Below are 22,394 nucleotides of genomic sequence, written 5' to 3' on the forward strand. Positions count from 1 at the left end.
CAGAGTTTGATTTAAAAAAAAAATATATATATATATATATGAAAAATTGACCATTCAGGGCAGGGCCCCCAATGTGCTGATGGAAAACAAAGCCTGCTCTTCCTCGGGGTCATGGTAGCCCACCTAGGCTTCTCTGAGCATGTCTGGCTTCAAGCTCCACATGCTCTGATTGGAGAAATGTCAATGGATTGCCTAGGTAGCACGAATATCAGACCATTCTCAGCATCCAGCAATAAATAACATAATTATAAACACTCTCTTCCCCACAGTGCTTTTAGCTGACTGTGTGATGTGGCCGTTCTTTACTGCTCAATCATGTCACTAGGGACTTTAGGAAAGAAATCAATCCCGGGCTAGTTATCACCCTCATAAATACATCTCTCTAGAAACTCCACAAGGCTATAGAAGAAGCAATCAATAGGACTTTGTATTTCTCCACGATCACAGACCCAGGCTCTCAACTCCGTGATTACTGCTGGCTGTGGGAGCTCCACCTCCTTCAGTGACAGATGTGGGCTGTGTATTCCATTCTGATGGGTCTAGAGATCAGAATAACCTTTGTCTTTAGGAGAGGAACTGAAGTGACACAACTCAGATTCCCCCAGTTCCACTCCTAATGGTTCTTTCCCTGATTCTGTAGTTTAGTTGCCTCAGAAAGGGCAACTGAAGGAGGGGGAGCTGTTAGGTAGTCCTAGGCTTACAAAACTGGGTTTCCCCGCAGCTGTACCTGCACAGGCATAGGCCTGGAAATCTCAGAGGATATCAGATGCCCTGAGTGGGGAGGGTCCCTGCTCTGGGCTGGATTGCTGCCTGAAGAGGACTCCAGGTCTGGTCTGGAGAGGGTGGTGAAGCTGGAAGGGAGGGTTTGTGCTGGAGCCATCACTGTTTGTTGGACTGCCGGCAGGATTTAGGACCCTGAGATAGGTCTTCACTTTTGGGGCTACGAGCAACTTCCCTGGTGGATGGGAGTTACACTTATGCTTTTTATCAAAGGGGCAACGCTTTCATCCTACCTAAACAAACATGGTCTCTTTTCTCTATTTCTCAGCATGCCCCATCACCTGGAGTACTGGTCCACCCACCTGGGTACCTCCCCCAACTCTTTCTAAAAGGATCCGTTTACCTGACACCACGAAGCTTCTACTCCCTGCATCTATGGCCTCACTTCCTTCTCTCACCCAGGACTATGGGCCGAAACCCAAGGGAACATTCTTCCTCTACCTGGCCTTTTGTTCCACCACCTCACCTGGGCCATGTAACTAACCCCACCTCGCAACTCCTTGCCCCCATGGACCTTCTTCCAGATCAACCCCACCTCTGCCCAGCCTCCCTGAGGAAATGATGGAGTCTGCCCTCCTTCCCCCAATATTCTATCACTTTTTGATTCTTCTATTTTTGAAAAGAAAATAAGAAACAAAGCCAACAGGATGAGATGAGAACAGCTCAGTATCAAAGTCCTCAATTACCTCAATTACAGGTAACTGTCAGCTTCTCTTGGGCCCACGGGGCAGAGGCACACTGCGGCACACACAGCAGTGACCATCTTGTCCCGCATGATCCAGGACAGGACAGAACAGGACAGGACAGGACGGCCCTGAGTCCAGGGCACCTCCTCAGTCCCAGGCTACCCAGAACAGCCGATCACCCTACAGCAATCCAGTGGGCGAGCCCAATGCAGGCTCCAGACTCACTCTTTATCCGGCTGAAGGACTAAAAGGAACGAGGGGCCAGGAGCAAAGAAATAGGGCAGCAAGCTATGGGACAAGGCAGCTAGTGGCATGTGGGGCTCCTCGTCTTCCCTTCTCCCCCAGCAGAGAGGGGCTTCTTATCTGGTTGCCCCTTCTGCCCTCAGAAAGGCCCAGGAACGGGGGGGCGCCTTTGGCACTTCAGAATGATCACAAGTAATTTTCCTTTTTATTCATATAGAACAAAATTTACAAAGTCATTCATACAGTTTTTGTGTTTTTTTACTGACTTCGAAAATTGGGAATATTCAAAATACACTTTTACCCCACTCCATTCTGTCATTATTTACATATATGTACAAGAAAAATGAAAGAGTCTCTGTGTATGTGTGTGTGTGTGAGTGTGTGTGGTTTGTGTTGTTGTCTTCTTGTATTAAAAAGCTCTGCTGGTCGGGTGGGTGGGAGGGTGGGCGGGAGGGCAGGCAGCGCGGTCAGATGGAGGTCCCGTGGGAGGTGTCCAGAGCCTCTGGAAGGACGCCTCCAGGCACGGGCTGGAAGGACATGGGGATGGGGGTCTTCACCGGGCTCTGCCGGAACAGTCCCCCGTTGGGCGACCTGTGTTTGCACTGCATGGAGGGCATGGTGGCTGAGCTGCTCAGCGGCAGTGGCAGGGTGCTGCTGGGCCCTGATGAGAGTGTCCGGCTGGTGCCATGGCTGCTCTGCTCCGGCAGAAAGGTGCTGACTGAGAGCTGGGTGTTCTGGTACTCCCGTGTTGGCTCCAAGGTCTGGGTGGGAGCCAGGCCCCCCATCTCCAGGGCCGAGAGCTCAATTGACGCTGGGGAAATCTGCTTGTGAGCAATGTCTTCATCCATGAGGCTGTTCATGCGCCGGTGGACCTGCTCCAAGTTCACTTCTTTGTCCTGGAGGGAAGGCACAGGAAGGTCAAGTGGGGCCCTAACAGTATGTCAAGGCTGGCTTGCTACAACTTTGGATGTCTGGAGGCACCAGACCTGGTCAGTCTGTTGGGCTGTGGATGAGTATCCCATTCATGTGGCTCCCACCTCCCCTCAATTATATGGCCAACCCTCAGTCATCTGGGGAAGCCATGGGGTAGACATGATCCCTATGTAACAAAGATGCCATCAACAGGCCTTGGCTGCATCCTGCCTTGCTTCTGTACTCAGTTTAGAGTCACTGCCACACCCAGAACCAACCCTTAGGACAAGATGCTTTGAAGAGTAGGTAGAGACAGAAGAAGAAGTCCCACAGGAATAAAGGAAATGGTCCTTGAGCCCCTAAGGTGCCCCATGAATTTGCCACTTCGAGTTCACGATGATGAAAAGATTTTGTATGATCATCCCCATCTTACACAAAAGGAGGCTCAAGCCCAGGAAGGTTCAATGACTCCTCAGAGTCACAGGCCCATGAGTGTTAGAGGCAGCTTTGAGGCCTGGACCCAGAGAGAAACCCTGCCTCACCCAGTGACCTCTGTCCTCCCTGTGCAACCTCCTCAGGCAGCCCAAGGAAGGGGACATGTCCTTGTCTGGAAGGGCAAGGCGGCATGGGTTCCTGGATGGAGATTGTGAGGAATGGGACTTCCCCAGGGTCAGCTGACTCTCCTGGTTTCATAAGGGTTCAAGGCTATCTAAGTGGGTGATCTCACACCTGATACTGTCTCACCATAGTGGGTGACATCACAGGAAATTACTTGGTTTGTTCATTTGCTTAAGAAAGAAAACAAAACAGAACAAATATTGTTCCTTTCAAATAACTTGATGATTTGTCTACAATGTCAGAATAATTAAAGACAGACAAACTGCTTGAAAGCTCAAGGAAGATGTCATCTCCTTCCTTAGCTTCCCCGCAGTGAGGTGGGCACAGGATCTGGTGCTCAGCAGAGGAGCCATATGAGCTTCCCAGTGAGGTTGAAGCTGCAGGGACTTTGTAAGCAACATGGGTGCTGATGGGCCAGGGAACGTGGTGACCTCTCCCTCACCTCAAACTCCTAGAGAAATACAGTCCCAAAGCTCAGCTCCCAGGCACCCCTGCAGGTGGTCTCATGTTGGCATCTTGTATCAGAGAAAGCAACCCATCCCCTGTCCATCTTGCAGAGGAGTTAGAAATATTAAGAAATATAGGAGCCCTGAATATGCTTTCAGAAGGAAACAAAGGAATCACATGAATCTAAGAGCCATACCAGTGACTGCTTTGAGCTTCTGTGGGGATGATGGGAGAGGATTTCCACCCCTAGAAGTTCAGCTGAAAGATGGGCATGAGCCCTGACCAGAGGAGTGCATGAATTACAGGGCTAACCCCCAAGAAAGGTCAACTCAGTGTTCCCCAGGCAAGGAAGTTATGTGCTCTACAGTTCACTCCTTGCTTCAATGTCCCCTGGCATATAGAAGGTGGGACCACTGCTCTCTTCACACCTTTATGAGTTCATGGTTGGCACACAGAGCTTGGCTTCTGATGAGACACCTGCTGCCATTCTCAGAATCCTTCCCAGGACAAGAAAACTGACAACACCCATAAGATAACTTGACAAGTCATGCCAGGGCAGGAGGAAATCAAGAGAGCCAACTGGTTTCAGAGTAAAGGATACTATGGGATGTGGCTCAGTGTCATAGGTGAAAATGACATCAGAAACCACTGGCACAGCTTCATAGGCACAGTCACAACTCCAGTGATCTGAAGCCCACCCACACAAGCAGAGCTCAGTTCATTGGTGCTGGAGACCATCTCTGAGTTAGGGTCACCTCTGCATGGCAAGTGTCATGGGGAAATCGGGGGGACTGGCTGGAGAATGCCAGGCTTCTACTTGGCCCAGCTAAATACTGTTCATGCATTGCTTATGCTGACTCCTTCAAAGGTTTGTAAAATATAGAGCAAACCAAATTCAAGTTATTTTCCTAATTACCTTATACCATGGTGGAGCCAGCTCTGTTCAACTTTGCTCCTTTCTGTGTGTTCTATTTTGTCTGCTTTGTTTTCATTTTTGCATGTAAGACTACTTTAGGAATATTTTATAACTGTTATACAGGGTATTAGTGGCTTAGCGCCACTCAGCATCAATGATCTTTTCCCAAGGAAGTCTATGGTTTATTGCTTTTAGGGAGTTACTATCCCCACTGGATAACAGTTTGACAGACTATCAAGAGACAGGTTACCTGACAAAGAGACAAGACCATGACCCAAATAAGGACAGTAAGATTGAAGCTGAATCCTGAACAAAGAGACTGAGAGACAGAAAGCAGTGGGTGCTTCATCTGCTGCAGCAGCGGGACTCTGCCAAACTTTCTCTTCCACAGCTGTCCTCCTAGTGTGTGGGTGCTGGGCCTCCAGACAAGCCCTGACTCCTGCCCAGCATCAAGCCTGCATCTCTAGCATTCTTGGGACTGCTATGAGCTCCTGTTAAACTGTGGATAGAGTGTCATCTGCATTAGCGAGACTCAGTGTCACAATCATTTTGTGAATATTTGTATCTATAAGGCATGTTCATTTTGAAATGTGTGAATGGCACAAAACAAGTACCAGGGAGTCTGGGAGTTGAAGTAGTTGAGAGAGGAATTCAGATACTTTCAGGGTTTAATAAGATAACCTTCTCTTCTCTTTGCAGCTAGCAAAGCTTGGAGAAGGCTGAACAAGCTGGTCACCCTCACTGGCAGAGACTTTCATTTCCATGGAAGGGAAACTGATGACCTGGGGACCACTGGAAGAACTAGTTAGTAACTAGTCAGCTGCATAATCTTCCCTTTTCCTCCCTTCTAACTTCCCTTCAGGACTTTAAGGACCCCTTTGAAGATGAAAAGAAATAAAGTTTGAGTAGAAATAAAGTTGAAGTAGGAAGCTGGTGGGTGTCTTGGTTCCAGGGCTGCTCAACTCTGGATTCTGGCAGTTGATAGAGGGCCTGACCTTTTTCTCAGTCACTTGAGCACTAGCCCAGGGTGTTCAGGAGATGCTCCCATTTTGTCAGAGTTTGGAGAGAAGGAAAGATTAACTTTTTGTCCAAGAAAGCTACAGGGAGGTAGGGGGTTGGAAGTAAGGGACAAGGTGAAAGAACTGTTTCTACTTAATGCCAGGGAAACAAACATGAGAGCTTCAGGGAAAGACAGACCAGCCAAAATCCTCTGAAGGAAAATGTGAGTGAGGCACTTCTCTGAGCTGGAAGACTTCACCACTGAAGGGTGAGGGAGAGAACGATGGAGCGTGGTGGACTGTCAAGTGGCAGGGCACAGGTGCCAAGATGGAGTAGTAAACACGGTGGTGGGGAGTGGATTGGGTAATACTAGAGCATTTAGAATCAAAACCAGCCCTGAGACTGAATGTGGAGATAGCTAGTTCCCTGCCAGTCTGTTATTTCTGAAGAAAGAGCTTGACTAAGTTTATTTTACCCATATTTTTTTTTGTTTGCCTCAAATTAAGGATGGATGAAGCAGTCCTAAGGACTGCTAAGCTGTGCTATGGGAACCAACTCCCAATTGTAGTTATCATTAGCCTTTAAAGTCTCGTGTCAGGACACGCAGAAAGTGACTACACCAAATGGACAAACGTTCCAGGGGGGTTCCTATCCAAATGGTTATTAAGAAATCCATCCTCTTCACATCAGTGTCACCTCATTCTACTCAAATTCCATCATTCCCAATAGCTCCAACACCAGGACAAATCCTGGAAGATGAGGATGCCATCTCAAGCCTCTTATTTTGGTTGTTTAACTGAATAAGAAAATGTGTATAACTGCAGCAAATGACTCCTGTGTTTTCTGAAAAACAAATGCAGCCATTTGCTGTGTCTCACAATGTGTCCTTTAAGTTGCCTGCTCCTGCTGCTGTCTGTGGGAGCCAGAGCTGAGGTGCAGAGAACAGACTGCCTGGTTTGGAAAGTCTGGAAGCATGGTCTGCTTGTATCACCTGGGGCCGTAGATTTAGCACTCATAAAGTCATGTCTGGCTGTTCCTTCTGTGTCTCCAGCCAAGGAAAGAGGAGACAGGAGTAATTAGCCTACTCAAAGAAAGAGGCAGGAGTGATGTGAATAATAATCTATCTTTTAGACAAAACGGTGCATTCTATTATGTTATGCAAATTCAAATAATGGGCTTTTTTATGTGAACTACATCCGTTTACATCCTCATTATCCCAAGGTTTCAGTGTTCGGCCAGGTAATGACAGCTGTGAAAAGAGACTTGGAAACTTATTGCTACCTTCATTAATTTACTGTAGGTAACTGACCTAGTGAAACATCCCTGAATATGACATAAAATTCACAGACTGTATTTACCCGTGAATCCAGCTGAATTCCAGTTCTGTGTTTCTCATCCCATATTAAACTGATGACAGATGCACCAACAGAGGTTACTGGGGAACCTCTCCCAGGCATTATTTTGCAGAGATAAAGTTCTGTAATTAAGCCACTGTTCACCAATGTGGAAATAATACAGTGTATTGGAAAACGGTAATTAAACTATCATCTTTGTAACAGCCTGTTACACGTGGGACTCCTTAGAACAGACTTTGCTTGGAGTCCAACAGCTCTTATTTTAAGTTGGGCAGGAACAAAACTGGGGATGAGGGACTTCCCCCTGACTGAGCTGGCTGTTGGTGGCATTATCCTGTTACCTGAGACCAACCAGGTGCTAAATTAGACCCAAGGGCTGGGAGAAATGCCACCAACACAATCTTCAGTGCTGTTCCCAAGACTTACCCAACCCCAACGGGCTGGGCTAGGGGTCTGAGAGTATTGGCTGGATAAAGACAAAGGAGCTCAATTACGTAAGTGAAACGGTCTCAGGAGATGGTGGTAGTTTTTCAAAGCATCAGGAGAAAGAGTTCTGATCAGTTCAATCACAGATATTTTAGGGAGGGCAATGAGAGCAAACCGACAATGACTTCACATCATGGTGGTAGCAGCAGGTGCACCGAGGAATGAGCTGAGGCTAGGGGTACAGCAGCTTGCTCAAGGCCATGCAGTTCCACAGTAAGTGGAAGGTCAGGACGAGAGCTCACATCTACCAGGTTCCCAAACCTGGGCTCTTTTCTTTTCCTTTTTTTTTTTTTTTTTTTGTTTGTTTGTTTGAGACAGGGTCTCCGTCTGTCTCCCAGGCTAGAGTGCAGTGGCCTAATCTCGGCTCACTACAGCCTTGAACTCCTGGGCTCAAGCAATCCTCTTGTCTCAGTCTCCTGAGTCGCTGGTACTACAGGCATATACCATCTCACCTGGCTAATTAAAAACAAATTGCAGAGACTGAGGTCTAGCTTTTTTTTTGCCCAGGCTGGTCTCCAACTCCTGGCTTCAAGCAATTCTCCTGCCTTGGCCTCCCAAAGTGCTGGGATTACAGGCATGCACCACTGTACCCAGCCTAAAACCTGGGCTCTTTTCCATGACATCAATGTGTCAAGAAATTCATCCTCCCCACACCAGTAAGAATTCATTCTACTCAAATTTCATTACCCCAGTAGCTTCTCACCTTGGAATGCTGGTGTAGATCAGAGGTTTTCATCCTTGGCTGGATATCAGAAGCACATGTAGAGATTTTAGAAATTATGGCAGTCCAGATCTCCCTAATATGACCCTTTGGGAAACAGGGCCCAAGCATCTGTATTTCTAAAAAGCCCCAGAATTCATCACCTCTGATATGCCACCAGAATTGAAAGCCATTGATCCAGCTGCAATGATTACACAACAATTTAACATTAATAACATTTCTTTATGTGAGTCCAGACTAGTTCATTCATTCAATAAACGTGCTTGAGCTCCTACTCCCAGATGAGCTAATGTTCTTGATAAAGCATCTATCTTGGTCCCTGGCACATAGAATGTGCTCAATACTTCAATTATATTCATCACCCCTTAATTAGAGCTTCCAATGTTCCAGAGAGAAGGCAAATTGACGGGAATCCAGAGGTGAGGAGGCACTGGTGGATCTGAAGCAGAGACAGGCAGGTAAATAATTACTGGCAATGTAGAGCACACCCAGCAAGGGAGGCAGCTAGTGGTGGCAGCAGGCAGGGGAGGCTTTGCCAAGTGATCTGGTTTTGAGATACACAGTGGTGTATGGTAAGTGTTCCATGGCTTCTCACTGGAGGCCGTAGGCTGAAATATGCACACTCACTATTCTTATTCTCATGCTAAGCCATTTGCTCCTGAGCATAGTTCTCAGGCCAGGCTGTTTCCAGCAGAAGGGAGAGACTGAGGTTCAGATAATGTTAATGTGTAACCAGAAGCCAGGAACCTGGCCCCGGGTAGAGCACCAAGTCACAACCTTCATTCCCAAGTCCTCTGGAAAATGCTGCCTTGGAACCCAATGGGCTCATGCACATACCCAGTGGAAAGGACAGCACCCTGGCCTTTTGACAAGCTTGCACCTGGGAAGCAGCAAGGGTACAGAGGTAGACACATTGTTCACATCCCATCTCTACCCTTCTCACTTCTGATATGGATTTCGTCAAGGATAAGGATGCCTTCCTCAACTACTGAAGAGGGCTAACAAGATTGCTCAGCACAAGAAAGGAGCCCTAAGGTGTCACTTGTCTCCCTCATATTCCTCATTGCCTAGCCCAGAACCTTTTGATGGAGTAGCCCCTTGGCCACCATCAACCAAGCATGACCCTGGGCCAGGTACATCTTTAATTCACTTTACATGCCTTCCCTTGTTGAATCCTCAATGCAACACTGCTGGGTTGGCATAAATGAAGAAGAAAAATGTGCAGAAGGGCAAACTCTTTACATGCAGTTGAAGAAGACATCAAAGGAGTGGAGGCAAGGAAGGGTGTGGAGTGGAAGAAGTGAGGGCCTCTGGGATCTAATCTTTCATAGCAGGTGGGGGCATGCAGACAGATGCTGCCCACAGCCAGAACAGAGGGGCCGTGTGCTCCTCTGCCCCCTGCTCTCCCGCCACCCTGGCCTCAGCCAGCTCCTGTGTGCGATGGAAGCCAGGCCAAGGGAGGGCAGGCAAGGCAGAAAGCAAGAATTCCAAACTCCGAGCCCAGTGATGGATGATTCATATCTCACTCCTCATGTCATCTCCCATTTCTGCAGTTCTCATCTTTATTTCATGAATATTTTATTCTCAGAGCAATGGCTCCACATCCCCCATAAATCTAGTGGGTAGCTCTTTACTGCGTCCATGGAGCTTAGTGCATTCACCTGCATTGGGTAACTACATAATCGTCTGATTCCTTAGAAAACATATGAGCTCAAATCTACATGAATATTAAGGGGTTGAACGCACATTACCACTCTTCTTCAAGTAGGTGTCTAAACTGTGACGACATCCTAGAGCAAGCCATTAAACACAACTTGGGCTCCACCCAAAGACAGGTTTCTGGCTCTTAAGAAATACAGCCAATGCCTCAAAATGAAACATTGAAAGATCAACCAGACACTCTCACCTAATTGCAAATGCTGCCCCATAAAACACGGGCAACCAGGAGCACAGAGTAGTTCTGGATTAAATACCATCATTATTTTTTGAAGGTTTTAAGAATATGCTTCTAAAAGACTATTGTTTTGAGCCCTTTCCTGGTTCCTATTCCCTGCATGATAAAGTCAAAACCTCTCGGTCTGGCATTTAAGTTCTTCGGTGCAGGTCCCGTATCCCTCCCCAGCTTCCCCTGCTAGCATCTCCTTCCTCATGTTGACACTTCAGCCCTAAAGCTCCAGGAGGTATGATGACTTTGTTCACCTCCGTGCTGTTCACCTTGCCCAAAATACAACTTCCTGTCTCATCTTTAGTACCAGGATTTGTATCAATGCTTCAAAGCTCAGTTCTAACAGCTCTGAGCCCCAAGTAGTCTTCAATAACCACACCCCTAATCCCTCTGACCCCACCATGCCCTGGCTGGGCTGGACGCCCTCAGCACTTTTGTGATACTTGCTGATCACTGCAGGACAGCCGGCTCAATGAGTGGAGACTGCTGGGCCCAGCTCTCTGCCACATCTGTGCATGAGAAGGTAAGCTCCCTGAAGGCAGGGGCCGAGTCTCTACAGGCAGGCTTATTAAAGGAAGAAAGGGAGAGAGGGAAGAAGGAAGGGAGACATTGCATTTGAAATTTGGAAACCCATAAAAATAGGAAAAAGATGGAACATTTCCATGCAACCCTTCTTAGCAACACCAGAAGGGGTTGGAGGACAGGCAGCTGCTGTGCTTTTCCAACCTGCCTCTCTCCATGTGTCCTCATTCCTATCTGGAAGCAGGTTGGCAGCAGGGGCAGGAAGTCCCACATTCTGGAAGCAGGGCTGATGTATTCATCATTTCATAACTGAGATCCTGGACTTATGCAGAAGCCAGAATAAAAGGTAGGATGTTTTACCAGCAAGAAAGGAGCTGTTCCTCACAGCTAGGTGATTCCTTGGTCTCCCGGTCTCTACATTTTTTTCTCTTTTCTTTTCTGTCTTCCTATCTATGTTTCTTTAACAATCACCAATCTCTCTCTCTCTCTCTCTGTCTGTCTCTCTCACACACATACACCACAACAATTAACTGTGGGTGGTCCAGGCTGAAATTGTCCAAACCGTCACTAAACTAGGCATTGTGAAGGGACATGGCTAAAAGCAGACAATGACTTCCCATCCAAAGGACAAGCTCTCCCTGCATGTGGCTCACAGATGATAGGCTAGAGGCTGGGGCTGAGCCTGAACCTGTGTCTCCAGGCCCCCCGCCTTGCCCACTGCTGCCCAGGAAGGCAAATTCCTGACACTGTGATTTTCATCCACCTGGAGACCCTCCCCTGCTCCCCTGACACAAAAGGCCTTTGCACAAAGGAAACCAGGCTGAAGACTTACGGAAAATAAGCAAAACCCAAAACAAACAACACAGAGTGGGAACAACATGGGCCAATTTGGGGGCCTGGTCTTTTCCATCCTTCTCATCCTTCTTGGTCCTACTGGGAGTGGTTTTGGGACCACCCCACCATGGCTGCCCACTGATGCTTCCGTGCATAGAGACCTGGGTGGTGACAAGCAGGTGAATGGTGCACACTGGCCATGACCTGGAGGGGCTGGCATGATGAGGAGAGGTCAGGTATGTGCAGCCTTTCCTTAACACTGCTCATCAGAATAATTCACTGTCCCTCCCACTGACTTCTTTATACAAAATGTTCCAGTAACCAAAGAAGCTCGGGACAGAACCATCAACTGTTCCTTTCAGGCCTTTTCGTTAAAGCTCTGCCTTCTTTCCCTTCTGAGCTCCAGGGGTGACAGGACAGCCACTGAGGCTGCAACTGGCTCCAGCTTCACATTCCCTTCCATGGAGATACACTGAAGGACGGAGAGGAAGACAGATGTCCCCGAATATTGCAGATGTACTGAGTTAAGCAGTGTCCTCCTTCCAGGGAAGAGACAGCGTAAGGACAGAGAGCTCACTACCTGGTATAATGCAGAGTCCTGTAAAGGAGTGAGGGACGCCCACCCCTGTCTTCACCCCTGACCTGCCAGGAATGCCCTTACAGACCAACGAATGAAGGGTGAGATGTGGCCAGACACCCAGGCCACAGACATGGTGGACCCACCCTTCCTGTCCAGAGGTGCCAAATCCCTGCCCGAAATTAGGCTGAGAAGGAGCCCGCCAGCTCTTACGTCCTCCTGGCTGTTTCTCTTTCCTGGTTCAGTTTATTTTTGTGCCCCTTGGACCTCCTTCCTCTGAAACCATTTAATGAACTACCCGGTACTATCTGAGCTTTCAGTAAAAACAAAAACAGGTAAAAAACAAAAACAAAACAGAAGTGCTTTTGGGTCTGATGCAGGTTGCTTTACCACTTCCTGTTGGAGGTTTATATCCATTTGCACCCACAGAGTATCTAAGCAGAGCTGTGGTTCTAGACATAGCTGAGGCCTATGTGGCACAGAGTGACAGCCCCGCGGATGGCGTGGCTGGGCACGTGTAGTTTCTGCTGGCAAAGCATCATCACCAAATGACACTCCTTTCCACCCTCCCTTAGGGGAACTGTCTCCAGGTCTCTGGGGGACCTTGGTGAAGGCTTTATTTCAGAAAAAATAAAAATGAAAAAAAAAGAGCTTACAGAAGAATACAAATAAGAAGGAAGTGTGGATGGACAGAATCAACTTGCAGTTGGCACATATAGGGAGGGACGTGTGCCCAGAACCTGGAGTGTGGACAGAGCTAGAGTGTTCCCTGGGCTGGGTGTACCCAGGAGGGACGGGGCAAGGCTGGGCCCTGCAAGGAGGAGGAATATAGGGAGAAAAGAGTGCTGGGAGGGACAGGGATCCCCTGATGCTCTGAGAGAACAGTGCCCTGTGGCCCTCGGTGAGAAGTTAAAGAGAATCAGGAAGGAATGGGCTCCTCTCTTACCCTACAGGTGGTCTCTCCAGGTCAGGGTGGAGGCACATGGGCGGGGCAGGGTAGGGAAGGGCTCTCTGGCGCTGCCCACGCTGTACCTGCTCTATAGATAAATACAGGACTTTAGTGGCTAAGGCTGGCACTGCAGCACTTTGTTCAAGCACGAAAACATCCCCTACATTCTTCGCTAGTTTTAAAAGCAAAATAAAACAACAACAAAATTCCCCAATATAAAACTCTGTTGTCTCCAGACAAGATGACTCAGGTGAATACTAGCTAGAAACAACCTGCCCTCCCAACGGCCCAGTGTGACACTCTTGCCTCTAGGCTGCGAGAGGGAGGGCAGGCCCCAGGGTGCTGACCTCCTTGGGGGTCTCCTGGTGGCACCGGTTACTGTTCCACCACAACTCCAGGGCAGCCACCAGGCAGGCCAGGAGCAGGCCAATGGCCAGGATGCAGAAGACCCCGGCGAAGCTGTGCAGCTTGAGGGATTTGCCGTCGGCCTGGGCACTGGCATGGCTGGTGAGGTCACAGCGGCCCATGTGTGGCCACCACTTCTGCTTCAGCACATCCAGGTCCCCTGTGTCCTGCAGCTCCAGGATCCTGCAAGACACAATCCAGGTGAGCTATAGCCACCGACCTCATCGACTCAGCCATGAGGGCCCTGGCCCCTGCCCCACCATGCTGGCCCCACCACAGACAACATTGAGCCATCCTAGCAGCTTTCTGCCTTAGCTCTTCTCTTCCCAGTCCACTCTCCACACTGCAGGTAAAGTGTTATTCCCAAAACGCACATTAAGTTTTGTCACTTCTCTTCCCAACAGCCCCCCACTCTCTCCCACCCTATCCCACTGCCCAAGAATAAAGTCTAACAGCAAATCACATAAGGCCGTTACATGGATTCTGTGGCAAGAGCTCAAGATAAAACTGGGAAATACAGAAAGGAAAGAGGCAAACATTTAGGTTGTGGATTTAGGATATTCCTGATCCTGAAAATGCTTTCTTTTGAGCTTTCATTACTATATCCTACGTCTCTCCCACTGGGATTCACCAAATTATTCACACAATCATTTGATTTGAGGACCTTCTGTGCTTTGCCTAGTATAATGTTCAGCACTGCTGAGCTTATGGTCTAGAGATACAATCACTGACCCTAAAAAAATTAGCTCAATCAAAGTGCAGGCAGAACTGTGATTTAAAAAAAAATTAATCAAAGTAGAGGTTCTGGGAAACAGCACATGGTGGGTGGTGTTCACTGGAGGATTGGAGAAATCCTCACTGAGGAGCCTACAGGTAAGGGGAAGCTTGAAGGATGACTAATCATAAAACAGCTCACATGGGTCTAGCATGTTCTACGTGCCAAGGAGTACCCTCCATGCTTGGCAAATAGTGTTGAATCTTCATTCGCATGCCAATCTTTTGAGATGGTTATTCCTGTTTTCCCATTTTACAGAGAAGGAAATCAAGGCACAGAGAGGTGAAATGTCTTGCCAAAGTCATTATGAGGCTGCCAGGGTTGGCTTTCAACTTGGAGGAGGAAGAGCCTTCCTGAGACTAACACCCCATGTGAAAGTCATGTCTGGGGTAGCGCTTAGCACATTTAAGAAGTGGAAAAATGGCCAGGGAGGCTATTGGGTGGTACAGGAGCAGGCATCAGGTGAGGACAGGGAAGAAGGCAGAGCCCAGACATGGGCTCTGAGAGGGCATGAGTGGAAGTTTCGATTTCATCATGTGTGCAGTGGTGGGACAACCCATGCTGCTTCTATACTCCCCACTGTGGTTTTCTTTGGTTGTGGTATTTTTGTCTGTAACCCAGGAGTCTTAACAGAGAGCCAGTGGTAGCTGGTAGCACTCAGACCCCAAACACCTAAGCTTTTCCAGTGGGGAGTGGAGCTCTTTAAGCCTGATCCATGGTGATATATTCAACTGATAACATCTGTAGAGGTCCCTCTGAGTTCTCTGGGTGTGTGTCATTAGAGAGCAGCAGTTGTTTATAGCCGGGAGAAATTCACTGACCACTGGAGAGTTGTGTGAGCTCTACCCTGGACCTGCATTCCAGGTCAGCTGTGACCACAGACCTGAGGCTATGCTCAATTCCCATACATGGGCTTGTGTCTGGTGGAGACAAGAGTCACAACCCTGAGGGGGTCCCAAGACCTGTCAGCATCATGGGCCCAGCACAGCATGGCCTCTTGATGGCTGGCAATGGCCTGGCTCAGTGCAAAGATTGGCTTTGGAGGCACCAGACCTCACCTGGACCAGGGACTTGCCCCTCCTAAAGCTCAGTGTTCTCATCTTTGCAATATAAACTGTTGACCCCCACTTAGATGAGCAGATCCTTCAGGACAGGAGCTGTGGGTTACTCTGTTTTCCCTGAGCAACCACAGTGACTGGCACCACTAAGGCTGTCAGTAGATGTCTGTTGTGTCAATAAATGTGTGAATGTACCAATTGAGCAGTAAAAACTTGACTAAGATGGCTGTGGTTAGATATTGATATAATGTCCATTAAGTGCTCAGGGCACTGGTCAGGATGTAAGACACAGAATGTGGCTGTACATTCAGGGACTTGGTTGTTAAGATACGTGTGCATTTATATGGTTTGGGGTCATGCTTAGATCGCCCCAGAACACTACAGACCCCTCTCATGGCACATCACATGGTGAACCGGACAGCTGCAGTGTTGTACCACCTCATATGGATCATGTCGGGCCAACTCAGTGGCTGCACGTCTGCCTGTTCACTGGCCTTAATAAGTCTGTGCTACTAGGTGTGAGGAGGCTGAGCCTCTTGGCAGTTGCAGGAACCTCAGGGACAGATAGGCAGGACCTCAGGGCCTTTGAGGAGGTCAGCAATTGAACAACTAGCTAGCTATGGATAAACAGTAGAGCTTCATGTTCATGGCTATCCATTCAAATCCAGGCTTGGAGTCTCTCAAATTTAGCTCTCTTATCACTAAAGCCTGAGGTTATAATAAATGTATCTACCTCACAGGATATTGCGACAAAATGAGAAGAGGGAACACATACAGACTGTTAGCTTGAGATCCAGCCAGTAATCAGAGCTCCATGAAAACTGGTTAGTAGTTGTCAGTCTGATAGCCACATTGACCAGTAGCCTTATCTTGCCAGCACTGACATGAATGACCTTTTATAGAGAACACAGTAGGAGCTGATCATTTTACACTGTTTGAATCCTCATAACAGCCTGCAAAGTGGTTCTTATTATGCCTATTTTACGTCTCAAAGACCTAAAGCTCAGAATCTAGATGACTTGCCCACTGTTGCAATTAGAAAGTGGCAATGCTGCTCATCAGAGCTGGGTCATTCTGACCCAGGAGGCCATGCTCTTTCCAGAACAGCAGGCTGTTCTCCTGGGGCCAGCTTCGGGGCCTAGGGGATGGTGAGACTCTGGCCAGATGGTGGTTGTGGGGTCAGATCCCCACTCCTCCGTTCATTAGGCAGATCCTAATTCCCTGTGCAATGTCAGGGAAGTTGCTTAATTTTGCTGACCTCTTCTTCCTGCTCCCTATAATTGTATGCATTTTTTATACCCAATCTTATCCCAGAATGATAGTAAGGCAATTTATAGGAAAGCATAACATAAAACAAAAAACTTAAACAAACAAAAATGATATTTAAATATGGAAGGGACAGAGGAAAGATAAAACAAGTCACAGGTACAAAATGACTTTGAGAATGAGGCTAAACTAATGCACACTGTAATAATCCACACTCCCACTTACGAGAAAGCCAGAGGGATAATAGCAACTTCCTGAAGCCAGTTGTTCTATTTTCCAGACAGATATAATTGCAGGTGCTTTTTTTTTATTCAATAGCTGTGGAGCCTGCTACACAGTAGGTGCTCAATAAATGGCTATTAAGTTGCTAAACATTTATTGAATGCCCACTCTGCATGCTGTGGTCTGCAAGCCTGTTTATAGCACATAAGCCCTGCCACACATGCACATACATCTAGATTCTGTCTTCTGCCAAAGCAAAGGAGCATATCTTTATTGAAGGAAGTAGTTTAGTTTCCAGGATGAAGGGAAAGACAGTTACAGCAGTTCCACATAAGGCTAGGACCTACCATTTATACCAGAATCTGTTTTCTGCAAATGGCATGAGGCATCGCTCTCAGGACCTGTCCCTTCACTCCTCTGAAGCATGCCCTAGCTAGGGGCAGCTCACAGTTCTGTATGCACCATACAAGAAAGCCTTCTTTTTTTTTTTTGAGAACAGGGTCTCGTTTTGTCACCCAGGCTGGAGTGCAGTGGTACGATCTCAGCTCACTGCAACCTCCGCCTCCTGGGTTCAAGCAATTTTCATGCCTCAGCCTCCCAAGTAGCTGGGATTACAGATGTGTGCCACCACATCCACCTAATTTTTTGCATTTTTACTACAGACAGGGTTTTGCTATGTTGGTCGGGCTGGTCTTGAACTCCTGACCTCACGTGATCCGCCCGCTTCAGCCTCCCAAAGTGTGGGGAGCCACTGCACCCAGCCCAACAGAGCCTTTTAAAGAAACACTGGCATCAGTAAGTTGGCAACCTGAGGTCTGAGTGTCGCTACTCAAGGGATGATCCCAGCCCAGAAGGAACTGTACCATACAGGAAGATGAGGAAACCGTGGGAGGCCAGCACAGGCCACTGGTGACGTTTCCTTATCATCACAGAGCACATGTCTTCTGATGAAAGCAAACAGTAATCAAACACTACTTGTCAAAATGACATGGAAACTGGACTAGTCACATTTGATTATGGTGACTGCTGGAGTCAGGAGAGCAGCACATGGGGTCTCTGCTGGGAGGTTTTGCACATGGACCTCACGGTCAGTGAGTGGACAGGTAGTGGGCAGGCCTGTTTCAGAAAGCCTGGTCTCTGGACACACACCCCATGTTGGCCCTGGCTCTGGTCCTCTGAAGTCACACAAAGGATATCTCACTCGTTCTGCCTCCAGCAAGGCTTACGATACTGGAGGTGGGCAGCCACACCCCTCCCCACTCATCTCCACCTTCCCCAGGTTGAGTATTCTCAGGTTCTACTCTGACCTAATGGGAGTCCCCTCTGCTCTGACTCCATTCAGCAATCTAGCCAAGACCAGGGCTCCTGGACTAATGTCTGCTGCCTCTTCTCTCCAGTGTGTCCATGTTCACTTCAGCAGACTCTCAGGAGCTATGTGAGCAGTGTGAGCACACAGGGACCCTAACCTTTCCTCGCTGGGGCCCCTGTGCTTCCATGAGCGCTGTCTTGGGGCACATTAGTGGTCTTGGTGCTGCTGATGTGTTGGCCCCATGGGCTCTCTTACCATCTGTTCTAGAGAGATGCTCAGAGGTTGATGGTCTGTGGAATCGTCCTGAGCCTCCCATCTCGGAAAACCAACTGGTGTGAACCTCAAGAACACCAACATGTTATAAATCCTGGAGAGAAGCCATTCTTTCTTCATGCATTTAATCTGAGCAATTGATAAAACACTACTCCTCCTTCCCTCTTGTCATCTCTCTCTCTCTGCTCCAGAGAGTAGAGGGAGGAACAGAATGTATACTTGATTAGCCCTACTCTTTTCCTCAGTTTTGCAAAGAAGCCACTGAATGGACTGGCTGCAGGCCCTCCTCCTCAGCCTTCCGTTGATGGGGCTGAGGCCCAGGTACTCATGAGAGGAAGAGCACAATGTGGACATCTAGAGTGTGGGAGAAGGGAGGTTGTGGGGCTTGGAGATCCAGCAGCCACATAGGCATAGCACTAGGGCTCAGGAGACCTAGATTCTACTTCCAGCTCTGCCAGCAGCTGGCTCAGCAACCTGGATATCCTAGTTACCCTCTCTGAACTGCAGGATGCTAAAGAAATGATTTATAAGGACTCTCATGTCTCCAAACAGAAGTTCCTTAGTACTGAAATCCATGCATTAATCAGTCGACAAGCATTGCCCCTGAACCTGGCATGATGCCAGCCTTTTCATTCCAATGCTTCTGCCTCATTTGGGAGGACTCATTTGGGTGGACTCTGGCAGAGCCTGCCTCTAGGGCTTCCTCACTAGGCTCTGCAGATTCATCCCTTCACCCAGCAAAATGCCCTTCACAGATATGTGCAAGAAGATGGCCCAAGGCTTAGACACCTTGGGGACAGGAGCTCTTATTCACAGCTGACTACTGGACAAAGGCCACTGAACTACCCATGCCCCACTTCCACCCTTTCTGGCTAAGGCCACATACCTTCCCTGCCCCAGCAGACAGCATCTCCTTGGACAAGGAAACTTCTGCCCTACAATTAGAGGCCCCCTCCAGCCATGTGCAAATAAATATGGAGACATTCTGCTTCTCTGACCCTACTTTTTTAAAGTCTCCACATCGACTACTCCACTTTACAGGTACATTTCTCTTTAAAAGTGATTAGTAGGCCCTTATCAGATCCTGCTAATTATTCATTTTTCTGGCTAACTCCTCCTCATTCTTCCAGCCTCAGGTGTCCCCTCCTCTGGGAAGTTCTCCCAGATATCCTGGGTCTGGTGAGATGCCCTTTTCTGCCTGCCTCTACCCTAGCATACTGAGGATGTCTTTGCCACATGCTAATATGCTCTGGGCTGGCATTACCTGCTCACAACAGAGACCCCCACAGAGACTCTGAGCCTTCCTGGCAGGGACCATACACTTCCACAGGGTCTGAGGGTAGGGGAGGAGGAAGCAGTGGGGCATAGTAGGTGCTTAGGAAAATGTGATGAACGAAGGTGTTTGCATTGGCTCTTGTCTTCTAAAAGGTTATTCTCTTACCCTTGACCACTAGAGTCCCGAGACACTAGAGTCCCGAGGCAGCTGCCTGAGCTTACCTCTGGGAGAAGAGGTCCCTGTAGGGGCTGCCATGCTGCAGGGCAATCCCGTAACCCTTGCTGCTGATGCTGTTGCCGATGACAGTCACCGAGCAGTCGTCATCTGTCAGGGCTGCGTATTCCACCACGGCCACATCCCACAGGAAGGCATAGTTCCCCTTCTTTGCCTGAAAGATCAAAATTACCATGAAATCAGGCAGGCCTGGCCAGTTGTGTCAGCTTTGATCGGTGAGCCATCTTGATGGTGGGATTTGAGGGACCCATCCTCAATGGTCTTCCTACCCACCAGACAGCACAGCAACTCTGCTACTGTTTCCTGGCCTACAAATACCAGCATTGATTGAGGCCACTCACTTTGACTAGACATAAAATGTGTGCAGACCAGCCACAAAACATCTCATGGAGAGGGGAAGGGCGGAGGAACTAGAGGTGGGCTCTAAGACGAGCTTCCTGGTCACAGTGCCATGGGCCTATGTCTCAGATTAGAAGGCTCAGCCTTGGAGAGTGTAGAAAATCTAATGTCAGGTGACTGAGATTCTCAGATCAGAATTGTTAGGGAGCATAACAGTTGGGGATGAGGAACAGGGGAGAATAGAACCGTGGCAAATCTTACCCACTGATATTTCTACTTAGAACTTGTCTGAGCTCTGCTTAGGGTAAATCTGGAAAATGGCCCTGAATTCAGAGCCCCAGAGTAATGGTGACTTAATATCAAGCACAAGCACGTGCACATGTCTAGAGCCCCCTGTGCATGAGGAAAAATCCGTCAGGGACAGGGCTTGACTGTTATGGTGCCATGCCAGGCTTCTGCCACTTGTCTTTTATTGCCCATACATGAAGGTATGCACATGCCTGCACACACCCCTACACATGCACACACATGCCTGCACACACACACCTGTGCACATCCACATACATATGTGTAATACACACACATATATGCACCCATAAGTATGTGTTCACATATGTATGCATACATTCACATGCATATATGTTTGTACGCACATGCATGTAAACATATATACGCACACACACGTGCAGGTTTCTGGTGTCACTGTCTCCATATCAGTGCAGTGGTGGCAGATTCTTCCATCGGGAATTTGCCTGCGGTGACAGCTAAAGTCCTACTCTGTCACACCCATCCACAGCAGAGGCTGTCTTCTATCCTGAACCACAATTCTAACTTTGCCTGGAGTTTGGGTGCTGGGAGGGAATGCAAGCTGCTTTACTTTCTGGAAAGAGATGCAAACCTGACACTGTCACTTGGCCATCTTAAAACAAAGTAGGATGTTCTTAATGCAGCAAAGTGCCTGGCTTTAATACTATAGCGAGCACACAGACAACTCTTTGCCACTTCTTTCCTTTTTACTGTGGCTCGCACTAGATGATGGGGGGCCTCATTATGGGCTTTGTGACATCACTGAAATATCACAGACAATAATAGGCCATGCTAGCAAGCTACAGGCTTCTTGGCATTGTTGAGGGCATTGTCCCTGGCTCCTGCCTTTGTTCAGTTGAGTCTTCACGTCCACTGAGACTTTCCAAAGAGTGTCATAGCTACTTAGATGAAGTCAGTCAAGATTTTATTTTCTTTCTTCCTTCCTTTCTTCCTTTCTTTCTTTTCTTTTTTTTTTTTTTTTTGAGACGGAGTCTTGCTCTGTCGCCTGGGCTGGAGTGCAGTGGCCGGATCTCAGCTCACTGCAAGCTCCGCCTCCCGGGTTTACGCCATTCTCCTGCCTCAGCCTCCCGCGTAGCTGGGACTACAGGCGCCCGCCACCTCGCCCGGCCAGTTTTTTGTATTTTTAGTAGAGACGGGGTTTCACTGTGTTAACCAGGATGGTCTCAATCTCCTGACCTCGTGATCCGCCCGTCTCGGCCTCCCAAAGTGCTGGGATTACAGGCTTGAGCCACGCGCCCGGCCGATTTTATTTCTTTCAAGACCCCAAGTGCCCGTGGCCCAAGATGGATTATTTCCTTGTCAGAAGTTCTCCATTAGAAGGATTTGTGGGCAGAGTGTGACCTCCTGCAGTGGGAAGAGCCTGTTCCCAGATATTCAGACAATTTTGCCCAACAACCTTGTAAGAAATGACACACACCTGTGCCACTCTTCGACTTTCACCTCAGGGAGCAATTCAAATATTATACCAAGGCCTCAGTCCTCAACCAATCCAAATTCAGAATTGACCCAGGTTGCAAAATTACACACATCTCTCTCCTTCCATGTAGGAAGATAACAGTCCTATAAATTTTTCCTGCTGGCAAACAAGTTTTCTCACAAAAAGATAGACATTTTCAACCTCTTAGTAACCAAGTTTCTCAGCAAAATGTTGACTTATGACCTAATATTTGGCTTCAGTCAGACTTTGGAGCATTTCACATCCATGCTTGCAATTCAACATGACAATCAGACATTGTTATTTGTACAATTTCAAAAGGGCATGTCACTTTGAGGGAAAAATTAAGATCAGGTTTGTTTCTACATTTCAAGTGATGCTCCAAGAATGAAAACAAAATATGCTGACTTAGACAGAGTGGAAAGGGACTCCAAGGAAAGCCTGATGTGGGCACTCTAATGGGACACATGGCTTCCTTCAAGCCA

At 48.1% G+C, this 22,394-nt stretch overlaps 1 protein-coding gene across 2 annotated transcripts in view; it reads right to left on the bottom strand.

Moving 5' to 3' along the window:
- Positions 1-1,892: 1,892 nt before the first annotated feature.
- GRID1 (glutamate ionotropic receptor delta type subunit 1) overlaps positions 1,893-22,394 on the bottom strand; it is a 791,790-nt gene continuing 771,288 nt past the window's right edge. Inside the window, exons 14-17 of one of the 2 annotated variants that reach the window (XM_033208975.1) lie at positions 19,796-19,962; positions 13,338-13,578; positions 12,988-13,078; positions 1,950-2,605 (exon numbers count right to left, since the gene is read on the bottom strand). In XM_033208975.1, coding sequence (XP_033064866.1) covers positions 12,989-13,078; positions 13,338-13,578; positions 19,796-19,962 — 498 coding nt within the window. In that variant the 3' untranslated portion in view covers positions 1,950-2,605; position 12,988. Of the gene's footprint in view, positions 2,606-12,987; positions 13,079-13,337; positions 13,579-19,795; positions 19,963-22,394 lie in introns of both variants that reach the window. The other variant, XM_033208974.1, reaches the window with a different exon arrangement.

This window comes from Trachypithecus francoisi, unplaced genomic scaffold (genome assembly GCF_009764315.1).
Source record: "Trachypithecus francoisi isolate TF-2019V2 unplaced genomic scaffold, Tfra_2.0 Lachesis_group9, whole genome shotgun sequence".
NCBI lineage: Eukaryota > Metazoa > Chordata > Mammalia > Primates > Cercopithecidae > Trachypithecus > Trachypithecus francoisi.